The 16,918-nt window shown below is 36.4% G+C and overlaps 1 protein-coding gene across 1 annotated transcript in view; it reads left to right on the forward strand.

Annotated features, from left to right (window-relative positions):
• The window catches only part of GPR158 (G protein-coupled receptor 158), a 425,457-nt gene that overhangs the window by 401,678 nt on the left and 6,861 nt on the right, over positions 1 to 16,918 (forward strand). The window contains exons 8-9 of the mRNA XM_042945146.1: positions 10,062 to 10,200; positions 15,284 to 15,389. Coding sequence (XP_042801080.1) covers positions 10,062 to 10,200; positions 15,284 to 15,389 — 245 coding nt within the window. The remainder of the gene's footprint in view (positions 1 to 10,061; positions 10,201 to 15,283; positions 15,390 to 16,918) is intronic.

The raw sequence follows: 16,918 nt of genomic DNA on the forward strand, positions 1-16,918 counted from the left end.
TTTCAGGAGTAGATTCCTTAGTGCTCCTTACCCATTTAGCCCATCCCCCCTCTCACAACCCCTCCAGTAAGCCTAGTGATTTTTTTTAATCTGGTGGAAAATGAATTTCAAAATGTGAATGTTCCAGAATACTTCTGGATCAGACTAGCTGCCATACCTCTTTGGAGATCATCTATAACGATAATAAAAAATACTATAAAACTCATACTATTTATCATCCTGTGACTCACCCCTTTGAATTTTCTGAGTATGTTTCAATACATTATCTACAGCTCATATGCTTACATCTGCCCATCCCTCCTTTCTCTCCCAGCCTGGTAGCTATAATACTCCCCAGCAACATCACCTGGATTGTTCTCACTATATCCCTGACACCTAACAAAGTATTTGTCAGCTCTTGATAAATATTTGCTGAAAGAATAAAGAATGAGCTCAGCTTCCTTTATCTTGTAATATTTTCTATGGTCAGGATTAGAACAGTGTGAGGAAACATGATAAAGCTAAAAATCCAGCAGTTACACAATGGTCCCCACATTCCCCTAATGGTATGTTCAAATTTGGGAGGTATTTTTGAGCAAGTTTTACAAACTAAATTGACAGCCCTGAGCCCTTTTTATAAAATTCTACCTCTGACTTGTCCAACAGTCAAAATAAGAGATTGGTACAAATTTGGCATGGCAAAACAAAATTATGTATACTTTTAAACATTACATAATTCACTTACAAATACTGAAGTAGAATAAAACTGATATGCTATTGATAAAAAATTTTTATTACTCCACTATTCTATGTAAAGGATAAGAGAGTTGGGACTGAGAAACATTGTTCTAAATTAATGGAGGCAGCAAATAAATATCCCAAAAATGTTGGTAGTAGGATTCTCAGATTTTTTTTTTTCTAAATCTATTTGCCCTATTTAGTAAGTTGCTAGTCAGTTGTGCCTCGTCAAGATTTTGCACAATAGCAACTAAATTTTTCATGGCTAAAAAGTTAAAACTCTTTTACCCTATGAGTTTCCTAATTTGTTGGTACAAACTAACACGAGTAGAATTAACTTCTCATGCCTGAATTATCTTTATAAGGTCACCTCTAGAGTAAGGAAGACCATACTTTTTCACCTGGATTTAGTGCTGGCAGGCAGAGTCCTCCAATATGGGGCTTCCAAGTTTGGAATACATAATTTCTTTAATTTTTTTTATTTTTAAATTTTTTTAATGTTTATTTATTTTTGCGAGAGAGAGACAGAGAGAGTGCGAGCAGGTAAGGGGCAGAGAGAGAGGGAGACACAAAATCTGAAGCAGGTCCTAGGCATTGAGCTCTCAGCACAGAGCCCAATGCGGAGCTTGAGCTCACAAACCACGAGATCGTGACCTGAGCTGAAGTCGGATACCCAACCAAATGAGCCACCCAGGAACCCCATGGAATACATAAATTTAATACAGGTGGTGATATAGTGGAGTTCATTCTTTCATTGGTTAGCAGTCAGTATCTGACTACACATTCAGAACATAGACTGAAGATAAACAGTACCAATGACCAAGACAAATTAGAATAAGTGAGCAGACATATACCTTACCTACAAGAAACAAGGCTGCAAAAGGGTGACTGATAGATGGTAATGTCACGGACATGTGGAACTTCTATTGCATGGCTAAATCTCAGCATCAAACTTTAGTTCAGATCTAGGCAAGCACTGAAATGTTTCCTTGGTTTCTTCTAGAAGTTAGGTGATGATAATCTAATGTGATTTAAAAGAGATGTAATTGAGAATAAAGCTATTTTGCCGCCTTCCTTAATCAAGCACAAGAATATATACAAAAAAATTATATCCAGGTTTCTGTTTACCTCCTGTTATTCTCTGTATCTTTCTATATCACCGTTATGGCTTAACTCTTCTCAACCACATTTATATGATTTAATAACTATTCCCTGATAAGGATTCTTTTATAAATTAAGATCTTTGTCCATGTCTTCATAGTTGTGAAAAGTCCACCAGTGCATGAGGTATCTTGTGGGTTTGGAAACTTCTTAGAGCTTGGCATCCCTTGCTGTATCTTTTATTCACCAAGTTTGAAAGAAAGACATAGAGAAAAACCTAAGCAACAATCAAACAGGCATGTTGAGCTTGGGTTCCCATTTCATTTGGGAATTTTTAAATATTTGGTGGTTCTAAAGTAATCCCAATATTCATTATTCCACTGTTCAAAAGTTCTAATTCATTTCCATGAATTCCACATGGAATGTTTTCACTACAGGAAACACAATCTTTACTCTCTTCTTCACTGACATCCTCTTCTTTTTCTCTTCCTTCCTAGTATGATATCTTAAACACACAAAACAACGTGTCCAGACACTTAGTTAGTCATATGCCAATGTTTAAAAGGAACCAAGAAGAATACGGTAACTCTCTTACTGAGTTATATAGGGAAATTCTAAAATAGTCATTGTTTCTGAGGATGTAAATACTTAATTACCGTAGAAGATTAGTCTATCTTATGACAGGTGAAATGTGATATAAACACCATTTAATGAGTGTGGGAGAAAATAGATTAGACTTCCTCTTCATCTGACTTAGATTAATGTTCATGATGTAGGTTCATTTACATACATCTTCTTTTAGTCTAATGTACCATATGTCTTCATCCACACTGCATCACTTGTTACCACTTTAAAAATGTATTTTTAATTTTCAATCAAAGGATAAAAGCCTGACCACAGAGACAATTTATTTGCCTTGGCTTGGGCTGCATTGCTAGAAACTCACACATGCTTTTGGAGGGTCTTGCTTGACTGTTTTTAGAAAGAGCGAAGTGGGGGGTATTTTCTTGTTTATCTGTATACCACGTCTTCTGAAAAGTCTGTTACATCTTTGAGGAGTATTTATTTATATGATGCTACAGGGCTAACAGGACAAATTATTTTCTATCTTAATTTTATCCTTACAGTGCTACTTTTCTTTTTGGAAATTTAGGAGATTTGAGGTTAGGGCTGGGGATTCTCTTGGGACAGCTCCTAAAGGCCAGGGAGCAAGAGTATCTAAGATACTCATGGTGGTCATAATTTCTTCTCAGGGGTTTCAGCTCCCAGGGAGCCCTGGAACTTTCAAGGGAGGAAGCAACATTAAGAAGGAAAAAAAAAGGCTGTCTTTAGTTGCTTGAACAGAATATCCTATAGATTAAACTCAGTTGTCAAGAAGATTTTGGCAGATCTTTTCCTTGTATTGAGAGGACTATCACAGTTTAAATAACAAGCTGTTAATCCCTATAGACTGCAAGCTTCCCTGTATTCTTACAGCTCAACCCATTCTGATCTCTGCAGTAATCATAAAGAGACTGGTACCACCATTTCCTCTGAGATTAGAATATGTAGGAGTAGAAAGGTTTGTGGGTTTTTCAGTTTCAACTCACTGGGACCCATTCCCCAAAGTAGTGGAAACTGTGGGATAAATTAAATAAGAAAAAGACCTTTAGGCCAAGAAAAAGGCAGATTTGTAATGACCATGTGAGTCCCCCACTCAGTGGTCAAGTAATGTCCTGAGCCAAGCCTAACTGAGCAAAATTGTCTTCAAAAGATTTTATAAGCTAGAAATTGAACAAGGAACTTAATTTCTTTAACTTCCAGAAGAGATAATGGCACTGTAAGTATAAAACTAAGGTATAAAATAAATTGTTGTATTCTCTCTTTCCCCTTTAACATCATATAAAAACTACATCTCAAAGAAGTAAAATAATTTTCACAAAGATAGAATATAAACAGAAATATAGCCCCCCCCACACACACACAATCATCCTAAAACCACTCAAGCTAGCCCTTAAAAAAGTATGTGCAAATATAGGGACATAGCCCAAACAAAGGTAAATAATTGTCGATGCTGTCAGTCTTTAAAAAAGGTTGACAATTTTAAACATAGTTTTTAAATTGTTTTAATGTTTTATTTATTTTTGAGAGAGAGAGAGAGAGAGAGAGAGACAGAGAGACAGAGCATAAGCAGGGAGGGGCAGAGAGAGAGGGAGACACAGAATCTGAAGCAGGCTCCAGGCTCTGAGCCTGAAACAGGGGACACAGGGCTCGAACTACCACCCCAAACCATGAGATCATGACCTGAGCTGAGGGCAGAAGCCTAACCGACTGAGCCACCCAGGTGCCTCTAAATGTAGTTCTTAAAGGTAACACAAAATCCTGACCGCAGCTCCCTCTTCAAACAACACACATGTAAATGACAGGGAGAGGGAAATGGAAGAAACACTACTAGAAGACACAACTTGCTGTCCTGACATTGACCCTGTGCCTTGTGACATTCACCCTGTGCCCTGAAAGTTCCCCAACTTTATTTTATCTTTATGAGCTCTTCCTACGTTCATGATCTTTAATGTGGGTCCATAGACTCTGGAGTGTCTGAATTTCACTAAATTTCTATCACCCCATATCAAACCTTAAGAACTTTAAATGTACGTGCCAGAGACAGAGGGGAGAAAATATATGCCTTCTCTAACTTTCCCACTCAAGACGCAGTGGAGATGGTGAAAAACTTGATCCAAGTTCTAGAGATGTATGAAAGGAAGCAATAAAGAAAAGCCAACCTGCAAATGTGTGATCATTCACAGCAGTGCTTGCCTTGGAGAACTCCTTAGCAGTGAGTGTAAGAGAGGAATAATCAAGTCACCACATAGTTCATATGATTAACAATCGTATTCCTTAGTATTACGACACGGTATCTGTGATCCGAGCTTGAAACTGGGACATTCAACATTTTGCCCAGCCTGCAATAAAGCCTTCATACATGTAGATAATGTACAAAAGGCATTTAGTACAGTGCCTGGCACGTTCAACAGATGTTAGCTACAAAGTCAGACTCAGGGGACAAAAAGTAATTCCAAATGGAAGTACTAGCTTTTCCTAATTAGCATACTAATTATTTAAAGTGCAAACAATTGTTGCTTGGGAAAATATTTGTTTTCTTCAATAGGATGAAAAAAAATATTTCCCAAGGTTTTGTCTATGCCTCTGTTAATAATAGAGCAAAGAATAGAGTTAGTAAGAGCATCCTCATCTCAGCCCAAGGATGTCATTTCGAGAACACTGGTCAGGAACTAAGGAGCCTGTGTTCCAGGCCCTACTTTGCTGTGACCACAGGGATGGCAACAGGGATACAACAGGGTTCTCCACAGGCATGTTCTGCAGCCCAGCGCTGCCCATCCCTGTGGCTCACTGCTTCCAGAGAGCTGAGGAGGGAGCAGACATTCCTGCCTCCACTGTCCTCCTTGTGAAACCCACCCACATTCTACTGCTTCAGTCTCTGTCCCAAAGCTCAATAAAGGGACTTCAGGCAAGCAGAATCACAGCAGTTCACCAACCACCCATCTTTGCAGCCACATACACACTCCAAACAGCACCCCCAGACTCCATGGTCTAATAAAGTCACTTCTAGCTTTAAAATTCTATCAAGAGTATCATTCTCATTGTTTTCAGCATTGTAACTCTCGCAACTGTTCTTATTTTAAAAAGAAAAGGCAACTAAGCCTCCCAAATATCAAGGCTCCCGTATGCCAGTTGAGGCCTAGAACACTGGAACTTGAGTTACTCTCAAGCGGTATTGAAGTTGTTTCCATACTTCATGATAACTTCTGTGCTGCCTACCATGTTATTGCATGCACAAAACCAGAAAACTTTGAAAGTGAAGGACTTAGAGGAAAACAGAGGAGGACATTAAAAGAAATACTTAGAGGGGCACCTGGGCGGCTCAGTCGATGAAGCATCTGATTCTTGATTTCGTCTCAGGTCACGATCTCACGGTTTGTGAGCCTGCATCAGGCTCTGCGGTGACGGCGCAGAGCGAGCTTGGGATTCTGTCTCTCCCTCTCTCTCTGCCCCTCCCCCACTTGCGTATGCTTCCTTGCTCTCTCTCTCTCTCTCAAAAATAAATAAGCATTTAAAGAATTCTTTAAAAAAACAGAAATTCTTGGAAAATTCAACCTAAATGTGTCATTTATATATTTACTTGTGCCACATAAAAATAATTTTAAAGGGGCTAAGAAGCATAAAATACTACTAAGACAAAAATGCCTTTGCAGCACAGCAAAGCAGGGAACCACAGCTTGAGAGACATTTGTACTCTGAAGTTGTTTTCCTCTCAGCCATCGTGGGTGTTCTGAGATCACAGAGCCCAGGCGTCTTCAGTGTCCAAGAACTGATACTAATTCTCACTTTGCTTGACCCAGCCCTTTGGAAAGATAACTTGAAATCGCTTTCACTATCATATATAAATTTTTAAAAGGCCATGGTAGCTCACTTTCAAACTGGTATCCCTTATAGATTAAAAAGCAAAATACCTCAGTTTTCTGAAAGCTCCACTTGGATCTTTGAATATAAATGCAATTCCCTCTCTAACTGTACTCATGCCTCCCATCAAAATCATTTAACAGCAGAAATTATTTTCTAAAGCAGAAGCACAACACATATTTCAACTCCCACGTAATAACACTGCAAAATTTGGTAACATCTGCATATTTTCTTTCCTAATTGCAGTGTTAGTTTGAAGTTAATTATATGAAACTGATTTTTTTTCCCAAGCACGACTTTTATATATCACATTTAGTTTAATTGGTACTTTGAATAATAAATTGTTTTTCAGCCAGAGCATATTGTTTGATATTGCTAATGAAATGATTTTAATGTTAAGCTTAGCTGTTGGGAGGAATCTTATTTTATCTCTTATTTTTAAATATAATTATACATTACAGCACCCTAATTAACCTGTTTTCCTTTTTTTAATCCTCAAGACAACATTATGTAAAAACACTGCAATAAGGGACAGGAGATAGTGTCTTCAGAAGGAGATAGTTTCTGCTACGTGGAAATCCTTCCATTTCAGCATACTTCTGTGCTGGTGGTTGTTTAACAATATTTCTGGATTCATTATTCCTAAGTGGCAAGCACATTACCATACATGTCGTGGCCCATCAGTAAACAGCAGTTAGCACTATTAATAATAATGCCGGTATGACCTTTACACGTCTGTAATCCCTGCAGTGTTAGAGGGAGTGACAAGGTAACAGAAAGTCTACATCTCTAATAACATGAAAGTGATATCATTTATATTCTTTCAATTCAGCAAATATTTATTGAATCTTATCTATGTATGCTCCATACTGTTGCTGTCTATGTGGGCAAAGGCAGAAAAAATCATTGAAAGCCTCGATTCCTTGTTGAATCATTAGATTGCGCACCTGAAATTTAGATAACCCTGGATGTTAATTATACTTGAATTTAAAAAGTAAGTAAATAAATAAATAAGACTTGCTTCTTTTCCTGAAGGTCATAACTATTTGGGGCTAAAGAAGGGAGTGATTAACATGACTCCACAAATAATTTTCTCTCAATTATATATCCTGTGGCATTATTCTCTGCATTGTGCGATATTGATAGTTAAAACCCATAAGAGATTAGAGGAAGGAAAATTCAGTGCAAGGTAGAATCAATTCAGGTGGCTTTGTGATGGAGGTGGGACCTGAATTGGACATTGAAAACGTGGATAAGATTGGAAAATGTGGGTGAGAAGAAATTCTTGGTGTGAGCAATAGCATAAACAAAGACTCAGAAGCAAGAAGAATCTTTGAAGTGGTCAGAGGACAATGAGTCTTCCTGGGCCAGCTCAGAGTTCATGCTAGGGAGTATTGGAAGGTCATGTTGGATGTATAGCATGAAGTCACAGGGAGCTAGGAATGCCAGGACCAAGCCTTCGTAAAATAATAGTAAGCCACTGGAGATATCTGAATGACGATGCATGCAGTACCTCACAAAAGCCTGACCTGAGGGGTTAACAACTAGATAAATCAGGGGTGAGAAATATACAAGCACAAAAGAATAAGGCCAAGCAAAGTGGGCAACTAACATGAAGCCTGGGTAGCAAGAAAGGCTTAAATGTGAGGACATGTCTGCCCAGGCATGAATCCCTTGTAGTCTTCCTTTTGGGGCAAGAATTATTTCCAGGGTCCTAAGTGAGTATGAGTGAATCTTATAATGGAAATGTGAATCAGCTAACCCAAGTGGAGTGCCAGGGATTTGGACAAATCCTGATGTGATCAAAGTGGAGTTTCAGAAAATAAAGAATGAATGAACACAGGATGAAGCCAGGTTTAGATGGGGCAGTTGAAAAATAACTGTAACATATAAAGAGCAATATGATAGGCACTTAAAAGGTAGTCATTGTGGGCACTGGGAGGAACGGTCCCTATGAAAAACAACTCAAAGTAGAAATGTACCAAAGAAAGGCAGCTGAGATTTCCAACCTGGGTAAAGAGGCGATAGCAGTACCATGGACAGAAATACAAGTTAGAGGGCCACTGGGTGGCTCAGTCGGTTAAGTATCTGCCTCTTGATTTCAGCTCAGGTCATTATCTCAGTTTGTGAGATCATGCCCCATGTCAGGCTCTGCGATTACCATGCAGAGCCTGCTAGGGATTCTCTCTCCCTTTCGGTTCCTCCCCAACCCGGACTTTCTCTTTTTTTCCCTCTCTCTCTCTCTCAAAATAAATGAATAAACTTAAAAAAAAAAGAAAAGAAATACAAGAGTTAGGAAGGAAAGTTCTACATGAAGACCTCAGCATTTCTTGATTTGCTTTTCCTGATCCAGTAGAACTCGGCTGGAAAGAACATTTATAGCACATGGCCAGTGGCCAACATACTGAATAATTGGGACTGAATAAATTTCATGGAGATCTTGGAGTGTGCCTTATTTTTTATTTGGCTTCTAACCACATCAGGGTTTTAGAGTATCTCTTGACAGATGTGTTTATTTAAGGGGTTTTCAATAATTAGGGCACTACCTATTGTTTAAATACTGACAGAAATAGGCTGAAAGGTTGGCAGGTAAAACAGCTTTCGCATATGGGAATGGAAGTCAGTGTCTCAGTAGATAAGTAAGTAGGTTACCTCCAGGTAATGCATTTGATGAAATATTTTCTCCAAATTAGAGCTTTCTTCTTTCTTCTTATTAATTAGATATTATCTTCTTTAGATACTATCTTCCGTGAAGTCATGTTGCTAAGACAGATAAAATGGATGGTAGAAATTATTGGTCAAAAAGGGTTAAAGTAGTGATGTTCAGTTTGGAAAAAAAAAGTCAAACGAGATGTTTAACAATAAGATCCATTTAATGTGTGTTTTTATGTATTCCTTTACTTATCTAATATCTACCATGTCCGTAACTATATTATGTGCTTTATATCCATTTTTTAATTTCATTAGCAAATAATCTCATGAAATATGTACTTTTTATTATTCTCATTTTCCAAATAAGAAAACTGTGGCCAGAGACGTTAAATTGCCTCAGATTATGCAAAGTTAATTAGAGACAGAGCCAGAATTTCCAATCAGGCCTAATGTGATTCTGAAGCCCTTATCCTTAACCGCTTTACTATGCTTGTCTCTTCTGGCTTGATCCCACAAACAAGGTGATTATGAATTTTACGAAGGCTTCAGCACTCCACCCACAAAAGATGGGATTTCTGTCATGTGTGAAGAAATAATGGTTCATTTATAAAACATGCCACTGAATGTTTATCAACCTATTTTCTCACATTTCTAGCAATGGATATTTTTATGTTGTTGAACCAGATCCAATGCGGTAAGACCTTACATTTCTAGAAGCTACATATGAACACAATACAAGCCTTTGTTGCCTTGATGACTTCATTATGACCCAGATGCTCCGTGAATATCTTAAACTCAGGTTGGGGATGTAGAAAATAATTTTACAGTTGTTTCAGGAAAAAGCCAGGCATTAGCAAAAGAAAAATCTGAGACACCAAACACTGTTTTTAAAAAAGCAAGAAAACAAAAACCAAAGTGTACCTTGAAAAGTCTACACACTGAATAAAATCTTAAATGTATGTCACGTGTATTCATATGTGAATGACATTTTGTATGCATCTACTTCTAGCTAAACTTATGTTTCTGTAATAGACACAAAATGCATGCTAAAGCACTTAAAATTTGCATTTTTATTCACCTATAAAACTAATGGAAAATTGTTCTTTTCTTTGTTGTTGTTCTTCTCACAGCTGAATTTTTATTCCTCTTGTGGGGTGTTTATCTCTGCTATGCAGTGCGGACAGTCCCATCAGCATTTCATGAGCCACGCTATATGGCTGTCGCAGTTCACAATGAGCTCATTATCTCTGCTATATTCCATACAATTAGGCAAGTGCTCTATAGAGCTAGCAAATAACTGTTTTATTTCTCCGATGTGTTGTGGTTTGATTTAAATAGCAAAATTGGGTAAAATGCATCATGGAAAGATTCAGGAAGGATAATGTTTTTAAGCTGACTAATTTCTTTGTCACAGAAATGGCAAATGAATGTAGGGTTTTGTTTTTTTTTAACTGTTCTTAGTTCCTGCTGATGTTTTGTTACTACCTTTATCTTGAAGGTTAATTACTCTGTATTATTGTATTCTATCAAACCACTTATAGGAATGTCATTGAATATTGTTATGATATGTAATACTTTTTGTTCTGAAGATATAAAGCTACACATGCATACATCATAAAGTTGATATAATAAATTATCTGTGTTTCCATTCATGTTTAATACATGGGGTTACGCTTTTAAAATCAATATTCAGATAGACAATTTATGTGTATTTATTCTGCTGAATTCAAAACTAAAAAACCATTCCAACCCAAGGACTAGAGTTTTGTGTGCAATGGGGTTTAGCAGTGACCTTCTATTGTACGCATGGATGCCTGGCCCTCCATTTTTTGGTATCCCCTATATTTCTGTACTCGGTGAGTACAAAGGAGGAAGAAAGGGGCTAATGATAAGTGAACAAAATGAAATATGTGTGACTTATCTTCTGCGAATTTATGCCTACCTGAAAATGAAATGAAAACCTCAGTGAGAACAAAAAAGGAAATCCTATAATTTCAAAAGTAACAAAAAAGATGTCATTCACTTGCTCGACATATATTAAAAGTTAGGACGTCCTTAAGAATGCAATGAGAAATTTTAAATATTCAGCCATTTCCCTCTGTGGAAAAACATTAATAATAGTGGGAGTCAGAGTGGGAAGGTGTGGATCTGTGGAAGTTTTGGAAGATATTTATCATTTCTCACTTTAGTCAATAATTATAAAATTATATCTTGCGCTTCTAGGAACAGATGACGGCAGAGAGCAGTTGAGCCTTAGACACACCTACACTTTTTATCTTTTAAGTAAGAAAGGGGGTATTTATGATTTGATCATCTTGGAGGCTCCATCAAAGGGCTAGGAATCCAGGGAATTTGCCTCTTTGCTTTGTCTTGACCCCTCTCAAAAGAGAGAGAAAAGAGAAAACGAGAAGAGGAAGGAAAGATGAGAAGCAAAATATGATATTATAACTGGGCAAAAAGAAGTCTCTGTCGATCCTATTTAGACTAAAGCTGGAGGACACGAGAGGAGGTGTCCTCGGTGCACAGTGTAGTGAGCACCAGAGAGGACTCTGCCATGGGCGGAGCCCCAAAGTCTTCACAGGTCTCCCAAACCATCTCCCAAGAAAAGCTGCATTTTTGTTTTTTGTGTCCAGGATATCAAACACATATGTTTCAAGGTATAACAAACATGCTTCTCTAGAACCATTTATAAGTTGAATGTTATATAAACGAACCAATTGCAGAGTTCTAAGCATACCAAGAGGCTTATTGCAGATGAGTTTAAATGTCTTCTGTTGCCAGAATGTGACCACGTCATGCAAAGGCCTTCCTACTTTTGCCCTACAATCAGCTGCTGTATTTCTTAGAACCAAATTGCCCAAGAAATTAAATCTGTTTAAAGCAGTTGCCTAAATTGATTCTTATCCTTTTCTACTTGAAGATTTATTCTTTTCAATTTTCATTGTTAAATGTTTTTTCAATGGATTTGATTGATTGATTGATTGATTTTATTGATTTATTTTTTCAATGGATTTTAAACTCTCAATTGGTCCAAGTCTTTTCAGCAGTAGGCAAGGTAAAGCACTTTTGAAATGAACTTAAAAAAAATTCTTAAGAAGGCAATAGGTGGTTATTACAGATAAATCATAAAATGATAAAAAATAAACTCCCTAATCCAACCACCCAAAAGTGATAAGCACTGTTAACATATTAGGAAACACATGCTAAATATTCACTGAAAATAATTTTCTTGGGAGCCTGGCTGGCTCAATCAGGGAGCATGCGACTTTTGATCTGAAGGTCATGAGTTCAAGCCCCACATTGGGCATCGAGCTTGCTTTAAAACAAAATTAGCTTTCTTACTTTGCTTAGGTCTTTCCTACAGAGTCCCAAACAACCCATTAGCCTAGCCAGATGAACCATGTAAATGATGAGCTGGGTGCACATAGACACAAGTGCTGACTGAATTGTTCCTGTTGAACCTAGTAGATTTGGTGTTAGACATGCCATGCTCACAAGATCAATTTTCTTCCAGACAACTATGTAGTCCCCTATAAGTTTTGAACAGGGAGGACTTCCAATGGCAGCAGGGTGATCAGCCTTGGTAGGCCTTGGTATTTTCTTAGGCAAGCCTAAGAACACCTGCGTGGGAAGCCCTACATTTTAAGTTCCAAATTTAACTCACCTTTCAATTAGATTGTAGCATATTGGCTTCAAAGAATCGTAGTATACATTAGCTACTTTCTCAGAAATTTAACTTGTATGGTCATAAACAGCCAAGGATAGAATTATAGTTTGACACACTAAATCTACAGAACACTGACTTTAGGGAGATGAGCAAGAAGCAAGTAATAGGCAGTAATAATTAAAGGAGTCAAGTATATACAATTTCTTATTTACATGTGGACTGAATTTGTACATGCTATGATTCCAATATTGGTAAATTCCAAGAATAAGAAACAAGAACGTAATAATTTAAATAAACTGGGTTCATCTTTGTAATTTTTTAATAGAATCAAATAATATTAAATAAGGCATCCAACATCAGCAAAGATATTCTCTATCAATAGGAAATATCTGTTCTTTATTTGCTTAAAATATAAAATTATACATACATAACTGTATGTATGTATGTATGTATATATACATACATAAATATGTAAAGCTATAACTGAATATTTATATACAGATTTACTTTTATTCCCATCAAATTGCCAGATTAAACAAATAAACTAAAAGGATTAAGTCCGGCAGTCTCATAATGCAGAAGGCATTTTGCTTAATCTGTTCTATAATCCTTCACTAAGCATAAAGCAGAGCTTTGGGAAAGTGCGAGATTTTAAAAGGTTTGCTTTTCTTCCTAACTTGAATTTTTGAATATTTCTATGGTCCTGACTGTTAGATCTATTTTTTTAGGAGCTGAAATAGTCTTTCAAAGAAAACCAATCTTTAAAATGACTGCAAAACCCAATTTCTCTTAAGATCGTTCTAGTCAGAATTGCAACCTAACAAGCCCAGCAGTATTTAAAAGCTGGTTAATTTGGGGAAAATTGATGTTCGTATACAGTACTTCAAAATTACTTTTTGGGAGACTCACCATTTTAATTTAAAATACATGTAAGCATTGTTCCTTCCAGATACTGTCAGGCTAACATTCACTTGCATTCACTGGCATTCATAATGTTCACTGGCATTTGAATAGGAATCCCCAGTGCGTGAGCCTGTGGACTATAGACCCATCCCCTTCCATATAACTGTCTGCCCCAGAACTGGAAATGGCCCCAGCAGTTTGGGATGAGATCATTTTCCAGGCCACATTTTATATTGCTTCTATGCTTCAGATACTGTAACTTGTTACTGAGGTTGATGATCCTATTTCACTGCTTTAAAAAAGAAAAAAAAAAAATCTCACCTGACCCTACAGAGACTCTGTCAAAAAATATCTAATCCCTGAACAAAGTGGATATTCATTTAATCATATCCAAGGCAGGTATAAAGCCACTTTTCTGACAAAGGAATTAGAGAAGATGTTAATTCATAAAATCCTGTTTAGTAATGTGTGAGCTATCGTGAGTTTTCTGTACTTCTATGCATGTATTGTAAGTCAATTTTGTCTATGCCTCCAAACACAGGGGAAACTACCTCTCCATTTTGGACAACTCTTGAGCCTCCATTTTAACTTGATATTTGAGGGAGAGGGGGTGAGAAACTTGATATTTGGGGGAGTGGGGGATAGGATAGAGGTAAAAATGAGGAAGAAATCCACTTAGTGGAAATTCTGAGTATAAATAATACTAATTTACTTAGTAAAACATATAAAATTAGTTTCTTCTATGTTTAGATTCATATATGTTTATATAACATTATATATGTTAATGTTCATAAGCATTGTCTTAAGATATAAGCTTTTTAAATTTGATGATGTATATCACTGAATCAAAATGCTGATTGTCTAATTCCAAATGCAGTAAAATCTCGTATTTAGCTTTTCGTGGATAAACAGTAGATGGGAAAAAATTAAAAGAAAAATATAATTGCAGAGGACCTTGATAAAAGCAACATCTGGCTTCTGAAAAAGAATGAGTCCTTAAAACATGAGTTTGTTTGTACATATACCTAATGATTTATGAAAATATTCCAGCAATTACCAGAGTAGATCTCAGTACTGAAGTTTTCCTATACAAGTTTCCTGCAAACTCTCCTAGAACACAACTTTATAAATTACTCAGCAAGATATGATTTTAAATATGGCATTTTAAATTATCATAAAACAGTTTGATACTTTACAATAACTAATTTTTTATTTTAGAAGAGGCGTTTTACAAACCATTAGTATATTCATTTTTCCATTACATTGTTCATCATTGAAGCCTTTGAGGTCATTCACAAAGACAGATAATTACCTACTCTTTTTTTTCTTATTTTTTTTCTTGATTAATGTTTTCAAATGTAGAGAATTAGAATCAAGAGTTATTTGGATGTGTCTCATAGCCCAAATTTTCCTGAAGTCACCAGTTTGTAAGCCCATTCTTCTTTTGAATTCATAAGTGTCCGTTGCTTTAATTTTAAGACATTCAATTTACATACAAAATAATAATTCCAGGAAATGATTAGCACATTATATATCTATATGCTGTCTTTCTTGCTAATAACTTAAAATAATAAATAATAAAGAGTTAATATCTTTATCCAATTGCAGTCACTTTGAGCCTTATTCTCCTGTGATGACAATATATGCCATAGAAACAGCAATACAACTGTTTCCATGCTTGCTTGTTTTTTTAAAATACACCAAGAAAAAAAGTTTCCAAGTATCCTAGGGTTTTAAATAGAGATCTTGTTGGATTACTAACTTGGTGAATTCTCATTTCAGATTCGTTCTTGCCTCAAGACTTCAGTCTGACTGGATGCTAATGCTGTATTTTGCACATACTCATTTGACTGTGACAGTCACCATTGGGTTGCTTTTGATTCCAAAGGTACTCCTTTAACATTACTTTCTCTTGCAAGACAATTATTTTAAATAAGCATGGAGTTGTTTCTCCTTTAAAAAAATATCTCGCATATAGGCCAAGAGAGCCTTGACGCTCTAAAATAATTTTAAAGCTCTCTCCTCAGGGAACTAGATGTCTCTTTTCTTTTGGAATTTATTAAATAGCCTATATAATTATTAAATGCTTCAATTTTTACAAAACCCATCATCTGGTTCAGTTCTTTTTCAAATATTTTGATACACAGTTATGTTTTAATTATGGGCTCAAGATGGCTTTTGTCTGTAGCTATAACATCAAAATTATTTTTTGAAAAGAATTAGCCTCTTCTAAGAGTCCTCTTGTTTGGATTGATATTCAAGAAGCATTGTATTGCAACCATTCAGAAAATTTTTATATAAATAGAAATAAATAATTACACTGTTGTGTATAGAAGAATCCTGCTTAATAAAGATGGGCTGACAAAGATTTATCTAGACAGCATACTGAAGTGGGGGGAATTATCAATATGTGTTCCGCCCACACTAGTTATACAGTAGGGAATCATTAGCTAAGACTTTCATCTCTCTGAGTTTCAGTTTCCTCATCTAGGACATGATAGCCATAAAGCTGCTTACAGTGAAATAACATGATCGCAGAGTGTGGGAGAATAACATACAAGTTAGAGCATTATTATTATTTTCCTCTTTTGCCCATGGAAAAACAAAATATTAGGACACTATGTATCTGTGTAAGTGGCACACGATATATTATTAGCATGGTTGAGACAAGAATTGTGATTTCTTATCATTCACTCCAGGCTTTACCTCCTCTCACAATTAACCAAAACACTAAATGAAATTCAGCCTGACTGAAAGCCCAAACAAATGTAAACAGAGCCAAATGCCTACTTTCTTCCTTACTTGAATTATACCAAACAGCCACAGTTTCCATGGGCTAGTCTGCTACTGCAGTTTATCCTATCCATTTTCATACTTTCCATTATATGATTACATTTTTATTAGATGGATATACTGTATACTCAGGCTATTTATTCAGTTGTAAGAATTGAAAACACGTGTTCATACAAAAATTTGCACATGAATGTTCCTAGCAGCACTATCCATAACAGCTAAAAAGTGGAAACAACCCACATGTCCATCAACTGATAAATGTATAAACAAAATGTGGTGTATCTATACAATGGAATACTGTTCAGCAATAAGAAGGAATAAAGCACTGATACACGCTACAACTTGTACAGGCCTTGAAAACATTATGCCAAGTGCAAGAAGCTAGACACAAACGGTTGCATGATTCCATTTCTATGAAATGTCCAGGATAGGCAACTCCATGGAGACAGAAAGTAGATTGGTGGTTGCCACTAGCTAGGGAAGAGGGGATATGGAAGTGACTGCCTACTGAGTTCAAGATTCTTTTGGAGGTGAGGAGAATATTCTGGAATTAGTGGTGATGGTTGCACAGCCCTGTGAATATACCAAACATCATTCAATTGTATGATTTGAAATTGAGAATTT

This window comes from Panthera leo, chromosome B4, assembly GCF_018350215.1.
Source record: "Panthera leo isolate Ple1 chromosome B4, P.leo_Ple1_pat1.1, whole genome shotgun sequence".
NCBI classification, from domain to species: domain Eukaryota; kingdom Metazoa; phylum Chordata; class Mammalia; order Carnivora; family Felidae; genus Panthera; species Panthera leo.